The sequence below is a fragment of the Arvicanthis niloticus genome, chromosome 7 (assembly GCF_011762505.2).
Source record: "Arvicanthis niloticus isolate mArvNil1 chromosome 7, mArvNil1.pat.X, whole genome shotgun sequence".
Lineage (NCBI taxonomy): Eukaryota > Metazoa > Chordata > Mammalia > Rodentia > Muridae > Arvicanthis > Arvicanthis niloticus.
This window is the reverse complement of record NC_047664.1, coordinates 48,241,562-48,261,993: the sequence shown is the minus strand read 5'-3', so window position 1 is coordinate 48,261,993 and position 20,432 is coordinate 48,241,562. Positions and strand designations below refer to the sequence as shown.

Below are 20,432 nucleotides of genomic sequence, written 5' to 3'. Positions count from 1 at the left end.
AAAGCTAAGAGGCAAAGAAGAAGGGATGGTCCAGAAAACACAGTATTTGAGTCCCAGTTCACAGCCTGTGAAAGATATGTAATGTAAATCAGTGAAAGCAGAGACAACACCATCTTCTGCATATTTTCAACTTGTTACTTCAGTTATGGACAGAAAACGAACATGTGGAATAACCCCCTCACTGAGGACCACTCCATAGTATGAGCACATGATCCCTGTATGTCCCCTTTTTGGTGGAAAAAATAGTACTAACCAAATAGTCACAGAATATAGCAAATTAAGTTTATTATTTATTTGTTTTTTGTGTTCTGAGGATCAAACTCAGGGCCTTGTATATGCTAAATGTATGCTCTACCAGTGAGCTGAACCTTCTACCCTACAGAAATTTTTTTAATGAATATTACTCTTGTAATATTGACTACAATTCATCATGAATCTTTTTGTGATATTAGTGATAACAGCTATCTCTTTTAGAACAAAACACAGATGACAGCCCTTTCTAGTTACAGGGTGTTGGATTATCAGGGTTAATTACCAGAAATCATACTGTAAAGCTGAGATGTGTTGCTTGTGTAACTTTGCTTCAAGAATAATAATTCAGTGTTTCATGTTAGTATCATTGACCACATTAGTATATATCAGTCTTTACAGTGCCTATGATGGTGTATGAAACCAAAGGCGTGGGACACAGGTATGTAATACAAACAAAAGCCATCAACTACATTGATTCCACAGCATCTTGATTTTGACAATAGGCATTTTTAATGTTGCAAAGGCTAGGGTTTTTCTCTGCCTAATAGTTAAACAGAGTGGAAAGGACTACATCGAAGAACTGCTTTGTAAGAATGCTGAAGTCCATGCTGGGAAAAGAGTTTTGTTTATGGAGGAAATGTCCCTTGGGACGAAGGCTTAATTTGCCTGTGACTTGCTTCATTCTGAAGATGGAGGACATTTTCATAATCATGCAGATAAGATGCACACATACTCCTTCCCTCCCATGGTTACAAAGTCTCAGGAGTGCAGGAAAAGTCTCTCTCTCTCTCTCTCTCTCTCTCTCTCTCTCTCTCTCTCTCTCTCTCTCTCTCTCTCTCTGTGATGTCAATTCTTTTAGCTGATTCAAATAAAATATGCCACCTCCTTATGCTTTAGGAGAAACAAAGCATGTTAATCAAACGAAACTTTTTCATCATTCAGAAACTATACTCAATTCTGCAGCCATTTAAAATTTTAAGAAGCATTTTGTGTGAGCCTTTTTATAGGTTTAGTCCATGTCTTTCTTCCTCAGGTCAGGTCCAAACTCACAAGAAAGCACAGTGAGTTGCTCTGAAGGGGTATGATGGAATATTTTAGACTTGTATCAGACCACACCCCATCTCACTTTTATGAGGAATCCACAAGGCACGAAGTGCTGTTCTCATCCTAGTTAAGACAGTGAGGTTTGCTTCTTGGCTGCATTTTTGTCTGGAATCTTCCCTCTGTTCCCCAGTGTGTTTTTGTTTGTTTGGATTTTTTTTTGTTTGTTGTGTGTGTGTTTGTGTTTTTTTTTCTTTCTTTCCAGGAAAACAAGGCTATCACTAGAAAGAGCTGAGAACATCAATTATTTGGACCACCTATGTCATTCTGCTCCCGGGCAGGACAGACTATTTGCCTATTCCTGTAATAAATATTTCAATACTCTGATGAAAAATATCTCTTTCTAGAACATGTAGTTTCATTATAGCTACTTAATCCAGATGCTAATTATGCACATTTATTTTTTAGGAAATTTGATAGGATTCAAAGGGATCATTTTCTCTCTCTTTCTCTCTCTCTCTCTCTCTCTCTCTCTCTCTCTCTCTCTCTCTCTCTCTCTCTCTCTCTCCACCCCCCGTCTGTTCCTCCACCCTTGATGTTCACTATACCACTCTAATTTTCTTCTGTTCTTATGTTAATTAAAAATAACTTAGCTTTGTGTAATAAAACACTATGCTTATTTTAAACAAACAATAAGCCAGTGACTTTTTGGTCCCACAAAGAAAGAGAATTGTAAAACCTGTGCTAACATTTGGTTTTACTCCTGGAATTTTTTTTAGCACATTATGTGTCTGAAGCTTACATTGTTCTAATTTAGACTATCACTAAACTGTTTCTCCCCAAATAGCATTTGACCCAATGGCTCCAAGTTGCTTTTATGAAAATTTGCTCAACTAGTGAATCGGAAGTCAGCCACACTCCTAATCAACAGAGATATTAAATATCCCTCAGGGTTATAGTGAGCATTTTGCAATTTCCTGATACCAGGAACATTATAGATTAAGGATAAATATGTAATTAGAATTTTTAAATGCACATAATAAAGCCTTTCTTTTATGTTTCCAATTTCAAATCAAATAGAAAAACAAGGCTTAATAATCAGAAGAGCATGCCGGGAACCTTTCAGAGTCAAAGGCCCTTGAGTTATATTCAAGGATGTGTACATCTGAACATAGGAAGATTTTGAGAGAGCCACTGTAAATGTAAAATCTTGGGTTTTGCAAATTAAAACAATAGTTACAACCACTGCTGGATACCTTCATCACTTCTGCAAACGTGGGTTTATGGATTTTTTTTCTCTTCTCAATTATTTATCATGAAATTATTTACTACTGAGACAAATATAACCTAGAAGCATATTAACTAAATATCCTCTAAGTGAACACTTCTCACTTGAATTTTTGACAATTATTTCCCATTCTGACTGTATCCTGTATATCACATTACAGTCTGTAATTTCTTTTGTCAAAGATCATATCCCCCCACTTTTACATATTTGATATCTCTAGGTAAAATTCAGAGAGCTGTTTTTCAGAAAATATTCTAAATTCTCTATTCCACTCATGTTGTTGTTCATGTATAAAGACACAAAACTAAATATTTCCACCTATTAAAAAATGCACATAATGCTCTGTGAGAGCTGTTGAATCATATGACTGTGTGGTCAATATTACTTCATTAGTTAGAGACAGAGAAGGGTTAAAAAGCTACCGGGTAGTTTGAGAAATGTTCTTTTTTACTTTTCTCATTCCTGGCCTAGTCTCAAGCTAGCACGTGATCAACTGAATGCCTGCCAGCCTCTTTCTTGTTGATCCTCCGGAGACCATCTGTGCTGGGGGCATTGATTAGAGTGTGTCTGCTGGGATTACATCTTTTCTGTTGCCATGCCAACTAATCAGCTGATTTTGGTTACCACAGAAACAAAATGTCAGAGCTCACAGTACGGTAACATGAATTCAGCACAACAGAAAATGTTTTCTTAATTGGGGACCCTTTTGATTTTTGGATTCCGACAGAAAAGCAGGATTTTTTTTCCTTTTAAAGACGAACTTTAGATAAAAGCTGCATTAACTGTATTGATTAATAAGAATGTGCAGATATTTTTTGAAGCAAGAAAACATTACTTTTACTTTATTAGATATGCTCATTTTTTTTTATATTTCCTAACAAAGGATATATATACTCATCCATATGTACCTCTGTTTTGGTTCTTGGTGGTTGCATAGAAAACAAACCACAAAGCCTTTGCTTTCATTTAGCTTTCATTAGAAGCGAGGACTCTCCCTGAATCTTGGATGATGCTATATGTATAATCATTTGTGGGGAGGGAGGGAAGAGCACTGAGCAAAATTCTCTTCCATCTTTCCATTTTTGGATATCACTTAATTTACTTTAAAAAAAGAATGTGTTGTAGTCAACTGGGAAAGAGTCCTAAGAATTCCCATTTTACACGTAGTTTGCCCTGGATTCAGAGAACACATTTGACTACAAAGGGAGCCCAGGACTTGTGGCAATTTTCCATTTTGTTGGCCTGACACAGTTTGTCTGCCAGAGAAGTCCCAACTAGTTTGCTATGGCAAAGTGAAGGAAGGAAGCACCTGACCTTGGCCCTACAGATGTTCCAGCTGAGCAGTACTTCAGAATGATCACATGCTTGCCTTCTCATCATGAAACTTGGATCTAGCAGAAGCAGACCGGAGCCTTTTTCTACCCTGATCCTGTGGTTTACAGACAGAAAACAAATAGATTAGATGATAACAACAACAACATCAATAATAGTAACAAAAATAACCCTAACATTTAACCAGGCTAAAATATTTAACTATCTAATCATCCGATCTCTTTTTTTAAAAAAAGAAAAGATTATGGCGTATGAATATATCTTTCCCATTGATAGTTTACCCATGAACTCCCTTCTCTGAAAGTTGTCACTGCACGTGACTTGTATGAAATTAACATCCTGATGTGGGGGTAGGGAGTTGGTTTAATCTGCATGATACTTATTTGAGAACCTTGGTAAATTAATTCCAAGGCTCAAGATGTGTAAGGAAAAATAGTTTGGGGACATTGGTGCATCTCCCTTTCTACTTGCTAACACTCAGAGCTAACCAGGCTCAGCAGACAAACCCCTCAGAGTTTTAAGACCTGGTGCTCATGTATCTGAACTTACTCAGAAGTTCTGCTAATTGGATCTGAGGTTGAGGTCTTCACCCAGATTATCAATCTTTATCTCATTATGTCCAACAGATCTTTGATAAGATGAAGATGCCAAGCGCATCTTTCATCAGCAGAGCCCTATTAAGCCTTCTACAGTAATTCGTCCCCACAACTTCTCCGTTGTCCCATTAGAGTACGCAGCAAGCCCCCAACCATTGCCTGTGACAGTTAGAGCTTCCTAAATAGCATGATCTGTATTCTCCCACGAGGAGGATCATTAGCCGTATCTCATAAAAACTTGATAGAAACTGTTAACCACCATCTTCTTGGACTATATAGCTTTACAGATTCATTTTTACACATTCTTTCAGAAATTTGCTTTAACTAGGAATCTTTCTTCCAGAAAGTCTGAACAAAAACTCAGCATAATAACAAGGAGAAAGTGGATGGAGTCTAAAAGTCCAAAACCCAGTCATTCCCCAGCGATACTGCTTGTGATGTGCATCTCAGCACAAACATCACGGTGACCTTGATTGCTTCTCTCTTCTCTTTGGTTCTGCTTGTTTTATCTGTTCAGCTATATCTTCCCACCATTCGGCTTGTGCCAGGCACCCTAACCAGCATTCTACATATAGAATTCCCTGAGATACTTTTCTCAATAGCTCTGTCTAATAATGTTATTATCTCTGTTCTGTTGATAAGGAAACTTGATAGTGTGGGGGCATATTTGATTTCCCTCAAGTTCCACAATAAGTAAAAAGTAGGGTCAGAAGTCAAATCTTGCATCCTCTGTTTTCAAAGCCCAGATACTTTTTCCTTAAAGCTAACATGGGTTTATTAACTAGTTGCAACTGCTGATGTCATTCCCCACTCGATGTTTTTTAGTTGAACAAAAGGACAAGGCTATGCATTGCCTTGTATTCTTTTCTTCCATTTCAATGTCATTGATAGTGAAGAGTGATATGTAGAGCTGCATCAATATTCTAAGAACAATCCAAATATGAAAAGTTAAAAATACCTTTGTCAGTGATTATAAGGGAAGAGAGACTCTGACATAGCACATATTTTCTTATGAAGGCTAAGAACTAGCCAATCTTTTATGTAATATAAACAAAACCTGCCGATGATGATGCTGATGATGATGTGATTGGCATAGTTCCTAGGCAACCCTCTCTTTTCCCTGGCATCATTGACTGCATTGGGTTAAACCTTGCCCTTTGGAGTTCCTCTTTGAAGATGAAGATGTACTCTTGATGGGCAACGTTGTAATAACTCACACTTGAGTGTGAGTGTGAGCTATCTTGTGGAAAACTTTATTCCAAATTAAGGCAGCCAAGGATAGAATAAGAGTGTGTCTGTTGTACCTAAGGTCGGAGGATCAAGAAAATAAAAAAGGTGGTGAGACAACCAAACTGTACTAGTTACTTTCAAACTTATGTCCCTGGACCGGGAGTTTGACCCCCTGTTTCCAGATTTAAAAAAATCAGAACCATGTAAATTTTCATTGGAAGTAGAGAAACTGGTACTTGGAACTAGCAATCTACTTGGCAATCTCCTCAACCCATTGACTCTAAAGCTGATATTTGTCCCTGTTTCTATGTATCATGGAGATACTGCCCAAGGACCTCAAAGGACACTACACTGAGTAGTTGGTATAATTTACAAACTATTGCTTATATGAGCTGCAGAGCAAATGAGTGTGTTGTTTATCACTCCCAGGTATGCACAGAAGGCAGACTGATCTTGGAGTTCACGTTCGATGACCTCATGAGAATAAAAACGTGGCACTTTACCATTAGACAGTACAGGGAGTTGGTCCCCAGAAGCATACTAGCCATGCACGTAAGTAATATTGTTTCTAATTTATCTCCTTTCTTCTTATACTCACTGTATCTTACTCAACAAGGAAACCCAGTTCTGGCTAAAGAAAGCCCCACTATTACCACACCATAGACAATCAGTTCTAAGTATTGAGTCTTTCTCTCAACCATATGAACACACAACCTCTTTTCTCGCCTCCTTTGTTTCCAAGCTTGTAAGAGTTTTTTTTCATGTATTAGTGGAGTTCCCTTGACGAATGGTTTCTATTGTCTTCAGTTGCGTCAACTCAATATCAGATATTTTTCTAGCTGGGTGTATACACCTATTACCTATAATGAGAAGTGGAAACAGTTTCCAATTCTGATTAGAATCATGTGACTGGAATTGAGGATCCTGTACTCAGTAGCTGTTGGTTCCACTTAACCATGACGTTTGACCAGCATGGGGGTGGGGAGTGGAAAGATGCAACAGAGTCAGACTTCACAAGCCTGATTTGTTTATGGCCCTGAAAAGTCAATAAAATAACAATAGATACCATTTACAGAATTTACTAAACTTTGGCTGGAGATTCAATCTGCATCTGTCACTCAAGGACTGACATATTATCATTTCTATTTCTAAAGAAAGCAGAGAAATGGCCCAAAGTCTTTCAATCCAAATGTGGCTTGTGACCCACTTGGTTCTGAGTTCCAAACCTGTCCTCCAGCCTTCTGACTCCAGCCTGTCCCTCCAGACCTTTACTCTCACCCTCTCCTTCTCACCCTTTAACCCTATCTCTGACCATTCTGGTGACCCCAGGCCTTCTGCTATATCACACTGATTTCCAATTCTTCTGATTCGCTGTGCTTAGAGTCCTTCAAAACCTTCAAAGTCAGTTTCACACTTTCTACTCTTCTGCAAGAAGTCTGATGCATTTGTTATGTTTTCTCAAAATACATGGAAAGGCATCAGAAGAGTGTGGGTAAGATCTGAGGCCATACATTGAGAGCCTATTTGATTATATTCCGCTCCATGACTGGTTTTGAGCAATTGATATGACATCTCTAGATTTCTAGTTCTTCATCTATACAGCAGTGTGGTTATGTCCTGGAGAACTCACTTTAGAATTAAGACTTAATGACAGCAAAACCTACTTAGGATGGCACTTGGATCATAGTGAGAGGTCTATAGGTGTTGGTGGCCCATTCTCAGCATTGGTTGGTGCCCAATTATAATCCAAGATGCTTGTTTTTTAGTATGGCTCCATTCAGTGAATCTACATAGGGCCAGGTCTTCCCACAGAGGCTCAATGTCCATAAAAACCTTACTTCAAAATTAACTTGAAACTGTTACTTTATGGTCATTTTTATTCATATTTGTATCTATGATTGCAAATAAGAATGATGCTATTACTGAATGAGAAGCACAGATAAGAATGAAGTTCTATTAGTCATATGTGAAGTGGTCTCGTGAGTGCCGACATGGAGACAAGGCTATATAGATACCTGTATCTCCCTCCGTGTGGCACCAGTTTGCTAAGAAAGAAGCAGAGTAAAGAGGATCCACTAAAAACTCACTTTCAAATACAATGCAAAAAGATTTTTTTTTTTTTTTTGGTTTGGAGTTTGGTCAAATATAATGTTTGGGATAATTTGCAATACTTTATGTCCTGTGATACTCTGGGAAATTTAATACCTACCCTTTTCATCTCACAGGACAAAAAATATTGAGGACATTGATCTCTAACCTCAGCTTAATGGGGATGAAAGTTAAAATTGTCTTTCTCCACATACAAAAGTAGAGAATCTACATATATATATTTTATATATTATTATATATTATATATGTAGATGTATAATCATATATATATATAATGGATGTTGGCATGTTATATTATTATATCATACATTTTATGGTAGCTGAAAATTTTCAAATGTATCCTACATTCTGGATAGTAAAAATACTACCCCTATCACAGCCAAAATTTAATCTGCATCTGTTACTCCGAGATTAACAGGGAACAGGTATGGTTTGTCAAGTTCATAGGCACCTCTTTCTCTTGTTCAGACTAGAGTTCTGGCAGAACTCAGTGGCTTTCTATCTGAAAACACAAGGTCAAGGTCCCTCACAAAAAAAGCAACACACATTTAACCTGGATCCAATGTACAGCTGAGGCAGTTTGGTTTTCTACCCTTGCAGAATCAATCTCAAAATCTTCTTGAGTACTAGATGCAAGCAACTTCAAAATGTAAATTAATTTGTCTCCAGCCATCTGTCCCTCCAAGAAAAAATCAACGATGTCAAGAGTGCGCATCTCAGCAGCAGCCATAGAGCCTAGCACTTTCAGAAGACCATCTATCTCATAGGACTCAAATATGTCATTCCCTCCCCCACCCTGTTTAGGCACAAGATCCTCAGGTCCTGGATCAGCTGTCCAAAAATATCACCAGGATGGGTCTCACAAACTTCACCCTCAACTACCTCAGGGTAAGACTGATTAAATGATTTCATTTGTTTTTTGAAATTGGAAAAAAAAAAAAACCCTTTAGTTTAATTTTGTTTTTGTTTTCTTTTGGTTCTCTCTCTCTCTCTCTCTCTCTCTCTCTCTCTCTCTCTCTGTGTGTGTGTGTGTGTGTGTGTGTGTGTGGTTGGTTTTTTGCTTGTTTGTTTTATACCTGAGTTAAAATGAAGTATAAGCCAGGCTGTGTAACTCAGGACATAACCCCAGCTACTCAGGAGGCTCACGGTAGGCTCAGGTAAGAGGACAGTGTAAGTTCAAGGCTGTATTTACTACCAGGTAAGCTCAAGGCTATCCTTTGGAAGTTAATGAAATCCTATCTCAAATTAAAACAAAAATCATAGTAAGAGACCTGGGGATATAGCTCAAGGGCAGAGTGTTTTCCTAGCATGTGTGTGTGTGGGGGACGGGTAGCTAGATTCAATTCACAAATAAACCAGGTATGCATAAGACAAAAGTATATACTCCCTCCCCTCCCCACCTCTGTGTGTGTGTGTGGGGGGGGGTGTATATATGTGTGTTTGTGAAGGGGCTGTAGGTGCAATAGAAGTTGTGGTTTAGTTAACATAGCATCAAATCTGCACTTAGGTAGAGTTGAGTTTGCTAATACAGTTGTACAACTCTTGAATTTGATTACTTAAAAGGGAGCCATATCTTTATTTCCTAAGTGCTTTGGCAATACTCAGACTGTAGTTGTACCCACTTTCTAGTATGGCATTGAGTTTTCTGTCTCTGTGCACTCACCTTGGACTCATCTCCTCCTAAGGACATCAGTGTACCACTTGAGGCAAGTAGCCAGGGCTATAGTCTTCTGGAGAATTTCAACATGGTGCTGAAATGCAGGTATTTCTAGGCCTTATAAATTCTCTATACAACATGACATGGGCTTTTTTTAACTTGATATAAATTGTTTTTAAATTTAAATATTAGACAGCATCTTCCCTATACAATATTAAGTGACTCCATATTTTTTCTAATTGAGTTACAATGATCACACCAGTTTAATGTAGAATTCCAACAGACAAGTCACTGGTAGCTTATATGGTTTCATTCACAAAACGAGCATTGTACTCCAGAATCTTGAGGAAGTGACAGCCAATTTGCCACTGATACACTATCTCCTCTCTGTGCAGCAATTTGATTCACTAGTGTTCTCCCACCACAGAGTTGGTAGTGTGGCTTATCTAACCACCTGTGCACTATGGGTCTATGGGTTCTATTTTGTAGCCACTATGTTCTGTGTACAAGCCTTGCTGAAATGGATAGATTTTAGCCAGCCTCACTCTTCTGTGAAGCTGGAGGTATTCTTCCAATTCATTCACACAGTTCTAGATGCTGAAAATACAAAAAAAAAAAAAAAAAAAAAAAAAAAGTCAACTCTGTCACTAAGAAATTCATCCCTAAGGGGTAAAACTCACAAAAAGAAGACACTGTAGAGTGGTAAATAACATAATGGGAGTTTCCAGAAAAATAAAAATTAAAAAAAAAAATAAAAAAATAAAAAAAACCCTAAGATTCCTCAGGATGAGAAATAATTCAGAAGAAGGTTTTATATGAAAGATGGTTCATGAATGGAGTGGGTAAAGAAAAACACAAGAAAATCAAAGAAAAAGGCAGGAAGTTTCCACTAAGTGGAAAACAGAATTCACATCAGAAGATGGAACATATGTGCTATATGCCACCAGATCTTATAGCAGATTTTATGGTCATCATGCCCAGTGAAGAGCCATGAGGGATGAGAGGGTAAATGTGGTGGGTCTTGACTGACCTGTCTGCTAGGCTTGGAGAAATTATTTAGTGATGAGGAAGGTCTGGTAAATTCCTGGTTCTGGGTTGAAAAAGAAGATTTTCTCCATCACCCAGAGGCCTTGGAACCAAAATCAGAACAGGCAAGAACCAGAATTGGTTAGGCTTCCCACCACCTCTTCCATCACCTTCATAGTTGTAACTGCCCTGAAACACTGCCTGCTCTGAGGATACCCACAATCTGCCAAGAAGAGTAAGGATATCCAGGTGCTGGAGCACCTGGAGCTGTGTTCTCAAACATCAGAACTCTGCATTCAGAACCACCCTACTTGGGCTTGGCAGGCTCTGCGGATGGGTAACTGGGCCTGGGAACCAACTGAGGCTTTGTTATGAACCTATGCACAGACCTCACATAGCCATCCTTCATCACTACATTATCTCTCCTCAGGGACCCAGAAGTGAAAGCTATAGCTATCCCTTTCCTCAGAAGGGTGGCATTCCACACCATGTTCTCAGCTGAGCCACATTGAGATCCAGGACTCTGGAACATGTTCTAGACTTTATGACTAATGTCTTGGTGATATTTTTAGACAAACTCTTTGGTGATTAACTGAAACCAAAAGTTCCTTACACCTCACCTCTCCTGGTTAACCTCTGCAAATGGTTAACCTCCACTGTGTAATCAAGTCCACCACATTCAGCAATCCTCTACCTTTAGCCCATGAAGACTCTGAAAGTGGAAGAAATGCTAATCCTCTTGCATGTGAATGTAGGAATTCTTTGAGACATTTCAGGGTAGTACTGGCTATATGCCAGGGCCTGCACCACATAGCTCCTAACTTAGAAGTCTAGAAGTCTCACAAAAACCTTGTCCATTGTCAGCACCCTCAGGAGAAAATGAGCTATGGAAAGGCTAAGTGAAGTAAGTCACCCAGCTTTGCCACCAAATAGAACTAGGAAGCTGAACTGAGGAAGCCTGCTGGAGCATCTGTGTGCTTCACGGCACAGCCCTGCTGCTTCGCAGGAAGGAATGGACAAGGGTACTGGTAGCATGGAAGCCATCAGAATCTTCATCAAATTGGTCATGATTTCTTCTTTCCAGGTTTCCATAGTCCAGCTTGCTGCCTGTCACATAATTCCTGCCCTTTTCTCCCCATCTAAGTTTCCCAGACAAGATCCTTCTCTTCCTTCTAGATGTATTTTTCTATCACTTCCTGTGAGGGTCTCTCCCCTGGCATTGCTGGAGTTCTCAACCCATGGGTCCTTGATGAATTCTTGGCAGGTCCCACAGACAAAGCATCACTTTATCTCTTGCTCCATGGTCTAAGTAATGTGAAAACTTCTAAGTTCCAAGGAAATGTCACTTGAATGACTAGTTAGCAGATGGCTTGTTAAATGATAGATTTGATTTTGAATGACACCAAAAAAAAAAAAAAAAAAAAAAACCTGTATGATTAATTTTCAAAGTCACTCCTAGAATTTCACCATGGAAACTAAGCAGCATAGAAGTGGACTGTATTGTATTGAAAAATAAAAGAATCTTCTCACTCTCTCTAATGTGAAAAATTCCTGCTTGAAGCATCTGACTCTGAATTTCTAGTGTCACATTTTTGTTCCATAGTATTTCTATTTATTCTGTATAAGTATAAATTTTTATACTAAGTTTCACTCTGCACCTTTCATTATTTTGCAAATGTATTCTTTCCACTCTGAAGAACAGGTGTGTGTGTGTGTGTGTGTGTGTGTGTGTGTGTGTGTGTGTGTGTGTGTGTTTTAAGTGAGTATTTTGTCTATTTCCTTTGGCCTGGCTTCCTTAGCTGCTATGATACACATTTTGTATTTTAAATGTTATGCTTAACACAATGTTAAGATGATTATTATACTGAATCTTAACCAGGTGATATTCCATTTGAATGTTTTCTGACTCTAGACCTATCCCTATGCATAATTTTTGCTTACATGCAATCAGATTACATAAGACTTTTTTCAAAAGCTATATATTTCAGTCTTTATTTTTAATTACATGTGTATGTGTCTGTGTTGGTCTATATGAAAGTGAGTGCAGATGCCTCTTCAGCTATAGTTTCAGGTGGTTGTATGGGATAAAAACTGAACTCAGATCCATTGCAAGAGAGCACCAAGTGCTCCTAAGTGCTGCGCCATCTCTCCAACCATGGTATATGGTTTCTTATCATTATTTGGTGAGCAATGGCATCACATTAAGCACATATAATAGCTGCAGTTTCCCCAATGCGGTATGGTGACAGTGGTTATTTAATTATCCCTCTGATTGATTGGAAGGTGAAGTCATCTTCAAGTGGTTGCTGTCCTTAATTCCTTCCCTCCAAACCCTTTCATGCATGCTGCTCTTGACTGTTTCCTGATAGAGGATTCATTTATCAATTTCTTACTTGTCTATCTGGTTTCAAGCAAGCTGCTTCTGTTCCCTGTGCCTCATTGTCCTCTTCTAAAAATTAGGAATGAGTTATCGCAGAAGACTGCCATGAGGACTGGTGAACTTCATAAGAACCCAACACATAAGGAGCCCAATAAGTTCCAGTCCCATTCTGTTATAGTAGGTTAAAGTCCAACTTTCACTGCTGTGACTGGTGCATGCGTGTGTGCATGCATATACATATGCATGTGATATTTATCAAGTACCCTAACTTCTCAGAGCCCTGCCCTCTGTATGTGTGAATGTCTGTGCCCATTATGTGTCAGGGCATTTGAGTCACCGGTGACAGTTACTGTGACAAAGCATATGGAGATGCTTTGCAAACTGAGTTACTACTCCAGAAAGCCAAGGAAGTGTTGTTGCAGTTATTGTCCACTTAGATGTTGTCATGGTTCTGAATTCTTTCCTGGGGTTCTAAAACCATACAAAAAGTCAGAAGGGAAGGAGAAGAAATATGGAAAATCAGGAAGAGGAAGAAGGGGTGGAGAAATGATGTAGGATAGAGGAGAGGGCTCAGGATGTGTGTTATATTTGGCCCCTCTTGATAGGTCTCAATGTGGAATGTCTCCTATGGGCTCATGTGTTTGATACTTGGTCTCCAGCTGGGGAACTGCTTTTCAAAGATGTGGAACTTTAGGAGGTGAAGGCTTGCTGAAGTGAGTCACTGGAGAAAGGCCTTGATGTTTGATAGCTCCCACTTCCTAGCTGCACTCTGCTTCCTATATTGTAGGTGCAACGTGACTGGCCACTTCCACTCTGCTTGTCATGCCTTCTCCTCTGCAATGAACTATACTCCTTCATATAGAAGCCAAAATGAACCGTTAGTCAAAGCAATGGGGAAAGTAACCAATATACCTTCTGAATACAGCTATTGTTGCAAATGTACAATCATTGTTTTGGGAGATTTTAACGTTATCTACAGGCTTTATTCTATTGCTATTTAAAAATAAGCTTACTTCTTCAAATGAGTGATAGCAAGTGGGTGTGAGCATTAAAGTCTGGGCATTTCAGAGTCCTGTGTTTTGGGTTGTGAGTGGCTTGTTTTATTTTGATGCTGCACTTTTAATTTTGCACACGAATGAAGGATTTTGCTGATGCTGTTGTCGTGCCTTAAAGAACACTGATCCTTACAAGTCATCTCCACTGACAGCGTGGGGAGTGCAGACCAATGCCTAGAAGTATTGGGCAATTAACTTTGGAAAATGTCCCCAACAGAAGGACATAAAGTAGCCTCCAGGAGACTGAGTGTGACTGGAGTCAGCACTAGAATCGTGCTGAGGTTTTTCTTATTTCTGTAAGACTTTGACTCCTGGCCAAATATTTCCCTTGATCACATAAGAGAAGAAGGAATTTCCACCTAAATGCCACAACAAGCCTGAGGATGGAGAGGTGCCCCACAGAGGAACTAGTGTGGTCAAACAGACTGCACTGGGATACAGGCTGCCCTTTTCTTGCTTCACCCGTTCAGACAGAGCAGTGGCAAAGTCTTGACATTCTGGGGTGGCAAAACCCACCCAGGCAAATCTCTCATGCCTGATGCAGCGCCTGGCATATTATAGATCCCCAGAGGACTAACGCATGTTATTTAGAATTTCATCCATAGGTCATGGCAGGCTTGCAGCTATTTGTTACAGAGTTAGGCTATATCCAGAAAATGAGAACTTTAAAACTACCATAACAACTTGGCATTTTTGATACAAACGAATTCATGACCCTGGCACTCATCCTATTGATTGAAATATACAGCCATTGGAGGGTTATCTTATTTACATGATGAGGCGCTGCTGGTCAAAAAAAAGCTGGAAGATGATGCTCCAAAGGAGATTGGCAAGGACTACCATATCATGTGTGGGCTGAATCTGGTTCAGAGCGCCACTTTGTGTTCCTCAAGTACTGTCTATAATTCTGTTAATTACTGACGAAACTATATAGACCTCTAATACTGAAATTAAAATCATTATCATTATTTATTTATTCATTCATTCATTCATTCATTCATTCATTCACTTTTGATCCCAATATCAGCTCCCCTCCTCCAAGTCCCCTCTTTGAACATCTTGTTCCCCCCCATCATCCCTCCCACTCTTCTCTGAGAAGGGGGAGGCCCCCCTGGGTATCACCCCCACCCTGGCACATCAAGTCACTGTAGGACTAGGTGCATCCTCTTCCACTGAGGCCAGTCAAGACCACCAGTTAGGGGAACAGGATCCACAGGCAGGCAACAGATTTAGGAACAGCACCCACTCCAGTTGTTGGGGGACCCAAATGTAGACCAACCAAGCTACATATGTTCTACATATGTGTGGGCCACCTAGGTCCAGCCTGTTTGCTCTTTTCTTGGTGCGTTAATCTCTGGGAGCCCAAAAGGGTCCATGTTAGTTGACTCAGTTGATCTTCCTGTGGAGTCCTTATTCTCTTCAGGTCCCTCAATTCTTCCCCCAACTCTTCCACAAGACTCCTTGGGCTCCATCTAATGTTTAGCTGTAGGTCTCTACATCTGTTTCCATTGGCTGCTGGGTGGAGGCTCACAGCGGATAGTTATGTTAGAATTCTACCTGCAAGCATAACAGAGCTTCATTAATAATGTCAGAGATAGGTTCCTTGGAATAGGTTTCAAGTTGCGTCAGTCATTGGTTGGCCATTCCCTCAGTCTCTGCTCCATCTTTGTCCCTGCACATCTTGTAGGCAGGACACATTTTGGGTCAAAGTTTTTGTAGGTGGGTTACTGCTCTTGTCCCTCCACTTGGAGTTTTGCATGGCTACAGGAAGTGGCCACTACAGGATCCATGTCTCCCACTGCTAGGAGTCTCAGGTAGTCACCCCAATAGACTTCCTGGGGTGTCCTCCCATTCCAGTTTTCTGGCATGTCCTAGAAATGCTATCCGGTACCCAATTTCTATTCTTTCTTCCCTGTTCTCCCTACACTTGATGCCCCTCCATGCAAATTGGGTCATAGCACCTTCTAGAATTTAGAGCTACAAGTCTCTGCTCTACTCCTCTGTGAGAAAGAGGGCTCAGACCTCAAATCCAGCCCTGGACAAAGGATTTGAAAGCCTGAGGATCTGAAACTTTCCTCTTTACTCTGACTAAACTCTTCCCCATCTTCCTCCTTTGCCTTCTTTTCCTCTATCCTCCTATTCTTCCTCCTCCTCTCCCTGCTCCTTTTTCACCTCACCATCTCCTCCCCTTCTCCACCTCCTCCCTTCCTTACTCTATTTTCCGTCTTCTCCTTCTTTCTTCTCCTACTCCTGCTGCTTTCCCCCTTCCTCCCCCTTCTCCTCTTCAGAGAAAAGCCCCATTTGAGAGAAGGCAGAGGAGACCCTTCAGAGACTGGAGAATGCTTCACACTGAGAATGATTAAAACTTGGAACACCCAAAGGGCATTTTTAATTGCATTTAGAAATAGAAAAGTAGTACACACGGCTACATAGCAAGGAAGTACATGCAACTCACTCTTAAAGAATTGAAGTAATCATAACTTACATAGATCATAGCAACTAGCAAGCAATGATCTCCAAAGTCAGGCTGGAGGGAATGACCATTAGAGCACCTTATATATAAGCACATGCATAAAATATATAATAATAGATGACATAGATTATAGTATGTATCCAAATAATGAAACAAGAACAGTATGCTAGCCAAGTAATCTTAAAATAATTTCAGAACCATAAGTGATTGGCCTTAAAAGTACAAATTGGACCTGGATTAAAGAAAGCATTTTTCCAGCCTCAGACACAGAAAAGAGGAGAAAATTGTTGTCAAACAAGACACTGAAAATCAAGGCACATGGCAAGGTGGGAAATTGCCAGTTAGTTTAAGGAAAGGTTGATGATTGTGAAGTTAAGTGCATGATGGGAACTGGAGTTGACTCTCATAAAACACCCCTTTCCAATTTTCTGGAATTATCTGAGAAGAGGGAAAATGTGTATAAGAAAAATAGAAAAGGACAAACGAAGAGATTTTGAGCTTTTTAAATTTAAGTTGAGGAAAAAAACACGGTATCTAGCTGAAACTGGAAAAGGAGCCTCGGCTTACTAGTTACCCAGGCTCAAGCTCTCTTTCTCTCTGGGTTTATGTCTGGTTACATTTCCATATTGCTGGACACCATCTTCCTGTCCACCTGAAACTACAATTCTTTAAACCCTAATTTTAAAACACCCAATCAGGGAGCTGTAATGTCATGAGGATTCAAATCTCTCAATTTTACTTATCTCAATTGGCAGTACCACTAAACTCAAATTCTGCTGATCAATCAATTATGGTTTGAATGTGAAATATTCCACACAGGCTCATGTAGAGTCCCAGCTGTAGTAGTGTTCTAGAAGATGGTGGAAACCCTTGGGAGGTAAAACATTGCTGGAGAAAGTGGATGACCACAGCAAGCCTTGAGGTTTTATGTCCTGGGCCCACATGCTGTGCATTCTCTGCTTTCTGACTGCAGATTTGTGGCCAGATACCTCATGCCCCTACTTCCAAGCCTTCCTCTGTATGATGTACTATGTCTCTTCCTAAACTGTGAGGTAAAATAGATCACTTAAGTTGCTTCTGGCTAAGTACTGAGTGTCAGCAATAAGAAAAGTAAGCAATACACCATCACACCAAGCTCCTTCTCAAAGCCGGGCCCTTTGTGCTCTACCTGCCTGCTTCACTAGCAGTAGAAACTTGGGCTTTTCTATCTCTCTGTGTTTTCTAATAGTCTCTTACTCCAAGTCCAGTTGACAGGATTCAATGACAGATAAAGAAGGAGAAAGAGAAGGAAGCCAAGCAGGCCTGATTGATAGCAATGAGAAGAAGCCAGAATGGCATTTGGCCCTGCATCTTGCTGCTGCCCCTATAGCATCCAGTTTGACACTGTTCTTGAATAAGGATGTGAATGCCACCTTTCCAGACTTCAACTTCACTAACCCAAGAGAGATAGATTTTTATCCTAAGGAAGAAATCAGTAAAGTTGGATTTCCATTTTTCTCCCAACTTTGCCTTTGGCTTCTTCCTGCGTCTTACCTACAAAATAAATCTGTGACTACGCCCCATATTCCTGAACAGTCTAATATGAGTAGAAATTATAGACATAAATATGAAAGTCATCCTATGATTGATAAACAGAATTTACAAGTATGCACAGCAGCAGAGACTAGGTCACACTTCTGAGCTTCATGCCTTTGGCCACCCCACTGACCGTGGAAGGTTGGGAAGTAGAGTATTTTCTTTGGAGACAATGTGGAGCAACTCCCAGATCCTGTGGTCACTTCCTCCACTTTAATTGTGCTGTACCTATTAACTCTGACTTGTGAAGAAAAACAGAAATGCTTTCTAGTCTATAAAGTGGCATGGAAGAGATTGAATGTCGTCTACCTCCCAAGGCTATAGAACAAACAAGGTTACACACTCTGCCATGCTTAGTAAGCTGGTGATCCTCTAGAAACAAGGCTCTCCCCCTTATTGCCTTAACCCCTGTTGCCCAAACTGTTGCTGTCTTACCTCAAAAATCAATGATCTTTGAACAAAAGTCTAGGTAAATCCATTGCAATTCCATCCGAGCTGCTCACTATTCAGAGCATGTGACCCGCGTTGATTCGCCCAGGTCAGCAGCCCCATTAGCCTTGCTCACTCTCGCTCTCCACATTTACAAGCTATGGAGATTCAGGTGACAAGGAACAAAGTGACAGCCAGCATTCTGTCACTATCTCTTTCTAATTTGCACAGATGAAAATAATATTGAAATGAATCAATGAGATTGCTATTTTTACAGGTCAAAAAACATTAGCTATTGTCCATTTCATTTGGCCAATACTAATATTTAAGGGGCCCAGCAGCCAGATAGAAAAACACCAGGCTTCATGATTTCCCACTGCCCCCACCACTGTCACCCACTCTTATTCAATGTCATAGTGGGAAATGAAACAGCCATTTACCAAGTGACAACCCTGTGCCAAGTGTTGCCAATCATATAGCTGTCTCCTTATTGTTTATAAAAAAAATCTTAAATGATGCATATTTTGAACAGATCATTTCTTCATGTAGCACAAAATTTAAAACATACAAAAGCAAACTACCTGCACCTGCAGAGCAGCCCTCTGCAGAGACAGCCTCAACTGTCTTGTGTTTGTTTTGTTTGTTATTTGTTTGTTTTTTCTTTCAGGCATAATCTGTGTATTGCCTTAAATACGCACACTCACATCCAGATACACACAAGTTCACACACAATGGAACAGACCATGTCTATAGTGCTATGTTATTGTTATGTCCCAGGGAAGGACATTACTTTAGCACTGCATAATAATGCATGTTATCCATACGAGATTGATGGACATTCTGGTAGTTTCTAATCCCTTTCTATTGTTAGTAGTCCTGTACAAATAGCCTTTAATATTAGATTTTTGCACAGAGACAGATTTTTAAAAACTAAATCTGTAGATAAAGATCCAGGGCATCAGTTTGCCAGAAAGACATGTCTAGGAAGACATGCACCTTAATTTTGACAGATGTCAAGCTCTCCAGCATGGTAGGTGTAGTTAGTTTTACTCTACCTGAGTCTTATAAAAGTGCCTATTTGGTCCAGTGAGTGGCTAATCATGGAATGTCTCTTGCTACACAAACACTGTGATCCAAATTTGAACCTTACAACCCACACAAAAGTAGGAGAGAACCAACTCCACAAAATCCATCTTCTGACCTTCACATGTACATCTTGTCATGTGTGCCCACATATCTCACATATGCTCACACAGAATAAAATTTCAAAATTTGATCGCATATTTTCCATACTATTTAACAGTTACTGATTTTTTTAAACAAACTCTAATATTATAGGTAATCTCAGTTTCATTTTAATATCCACTTTTTTTATTACAAAAGAAATGAATCACCTTCTAATATATTTAATTTATGCAGTGGGAGGATGGCCTACTAAGGATACTTTCAGCTCTTCCAAGGGACACGGGTTCATTGCCACCACCTACATCAGGTTGTTGAGAAACCTCTGGAACTTTAGATTCAGAGGATCCAACACCCTCTTTTCTTTTGGCCTCCACCTACACTCCCACACATGTACCATACATTCACAGACACATGTGCGAAAATGAAAATAATCTTAAAACTGGACCATTTCTATTTCCTTTCATGAGAATTCATATGTCCCTCACCCATTTTTCTACTGGGCTCCTGTTCTTTCTCTTCTATATGTATATGCAAAGCCTGTGCTCTACCACTGAGTTATACCCATTGGTTCCATTATACATGAATATGTATATAGGTGCTAATATTTTTCAATAAATGATGTGATTGTAATATAATTGATGTTACAAATTTAAAGTTTTAAATTTTTATTTGCTTTATCCATTGAGGAAAAATACACACATTATATCACTATATACAATGAACATATCATCATAATTTCTATATATTGATATATGTATAATAATAATAAAACAGATTATTCTCCTGTGTTTTCTAAGGCCTCGT

The 20,432-nt window shown here is 39.6% G+C and overlaps 1 protein-coding gene across 11 annotated transcripts in view; it reads left to right on the top strand.

Moving 5' to 3' along the window:
* Ldb2 (LIM domain binding 2) overlaps nt 1–20,432 on the top strand; it is a 359,253-nt gene that overhangs the window by 260,066 nt on the left and 78,755 nt on the right. For all 11 annotated transcript variants that reach the window (XM_076938461.1, XM_034509436.2, XM_034509434.2 and 8 more), the window contains exons 4-5: nt 6,169–6,291; nt 8,653–8,736. In XM_076938461.1, coding sequence (XP_076794576.1) covers nt 6,169–6,291; nt 8,653–8,736 — 207 coding nt within the window. The remainder of the gene's footprint in view (nt 1–6,168; nt 6,292–8,652; nt 8,737–20,432) is intronic.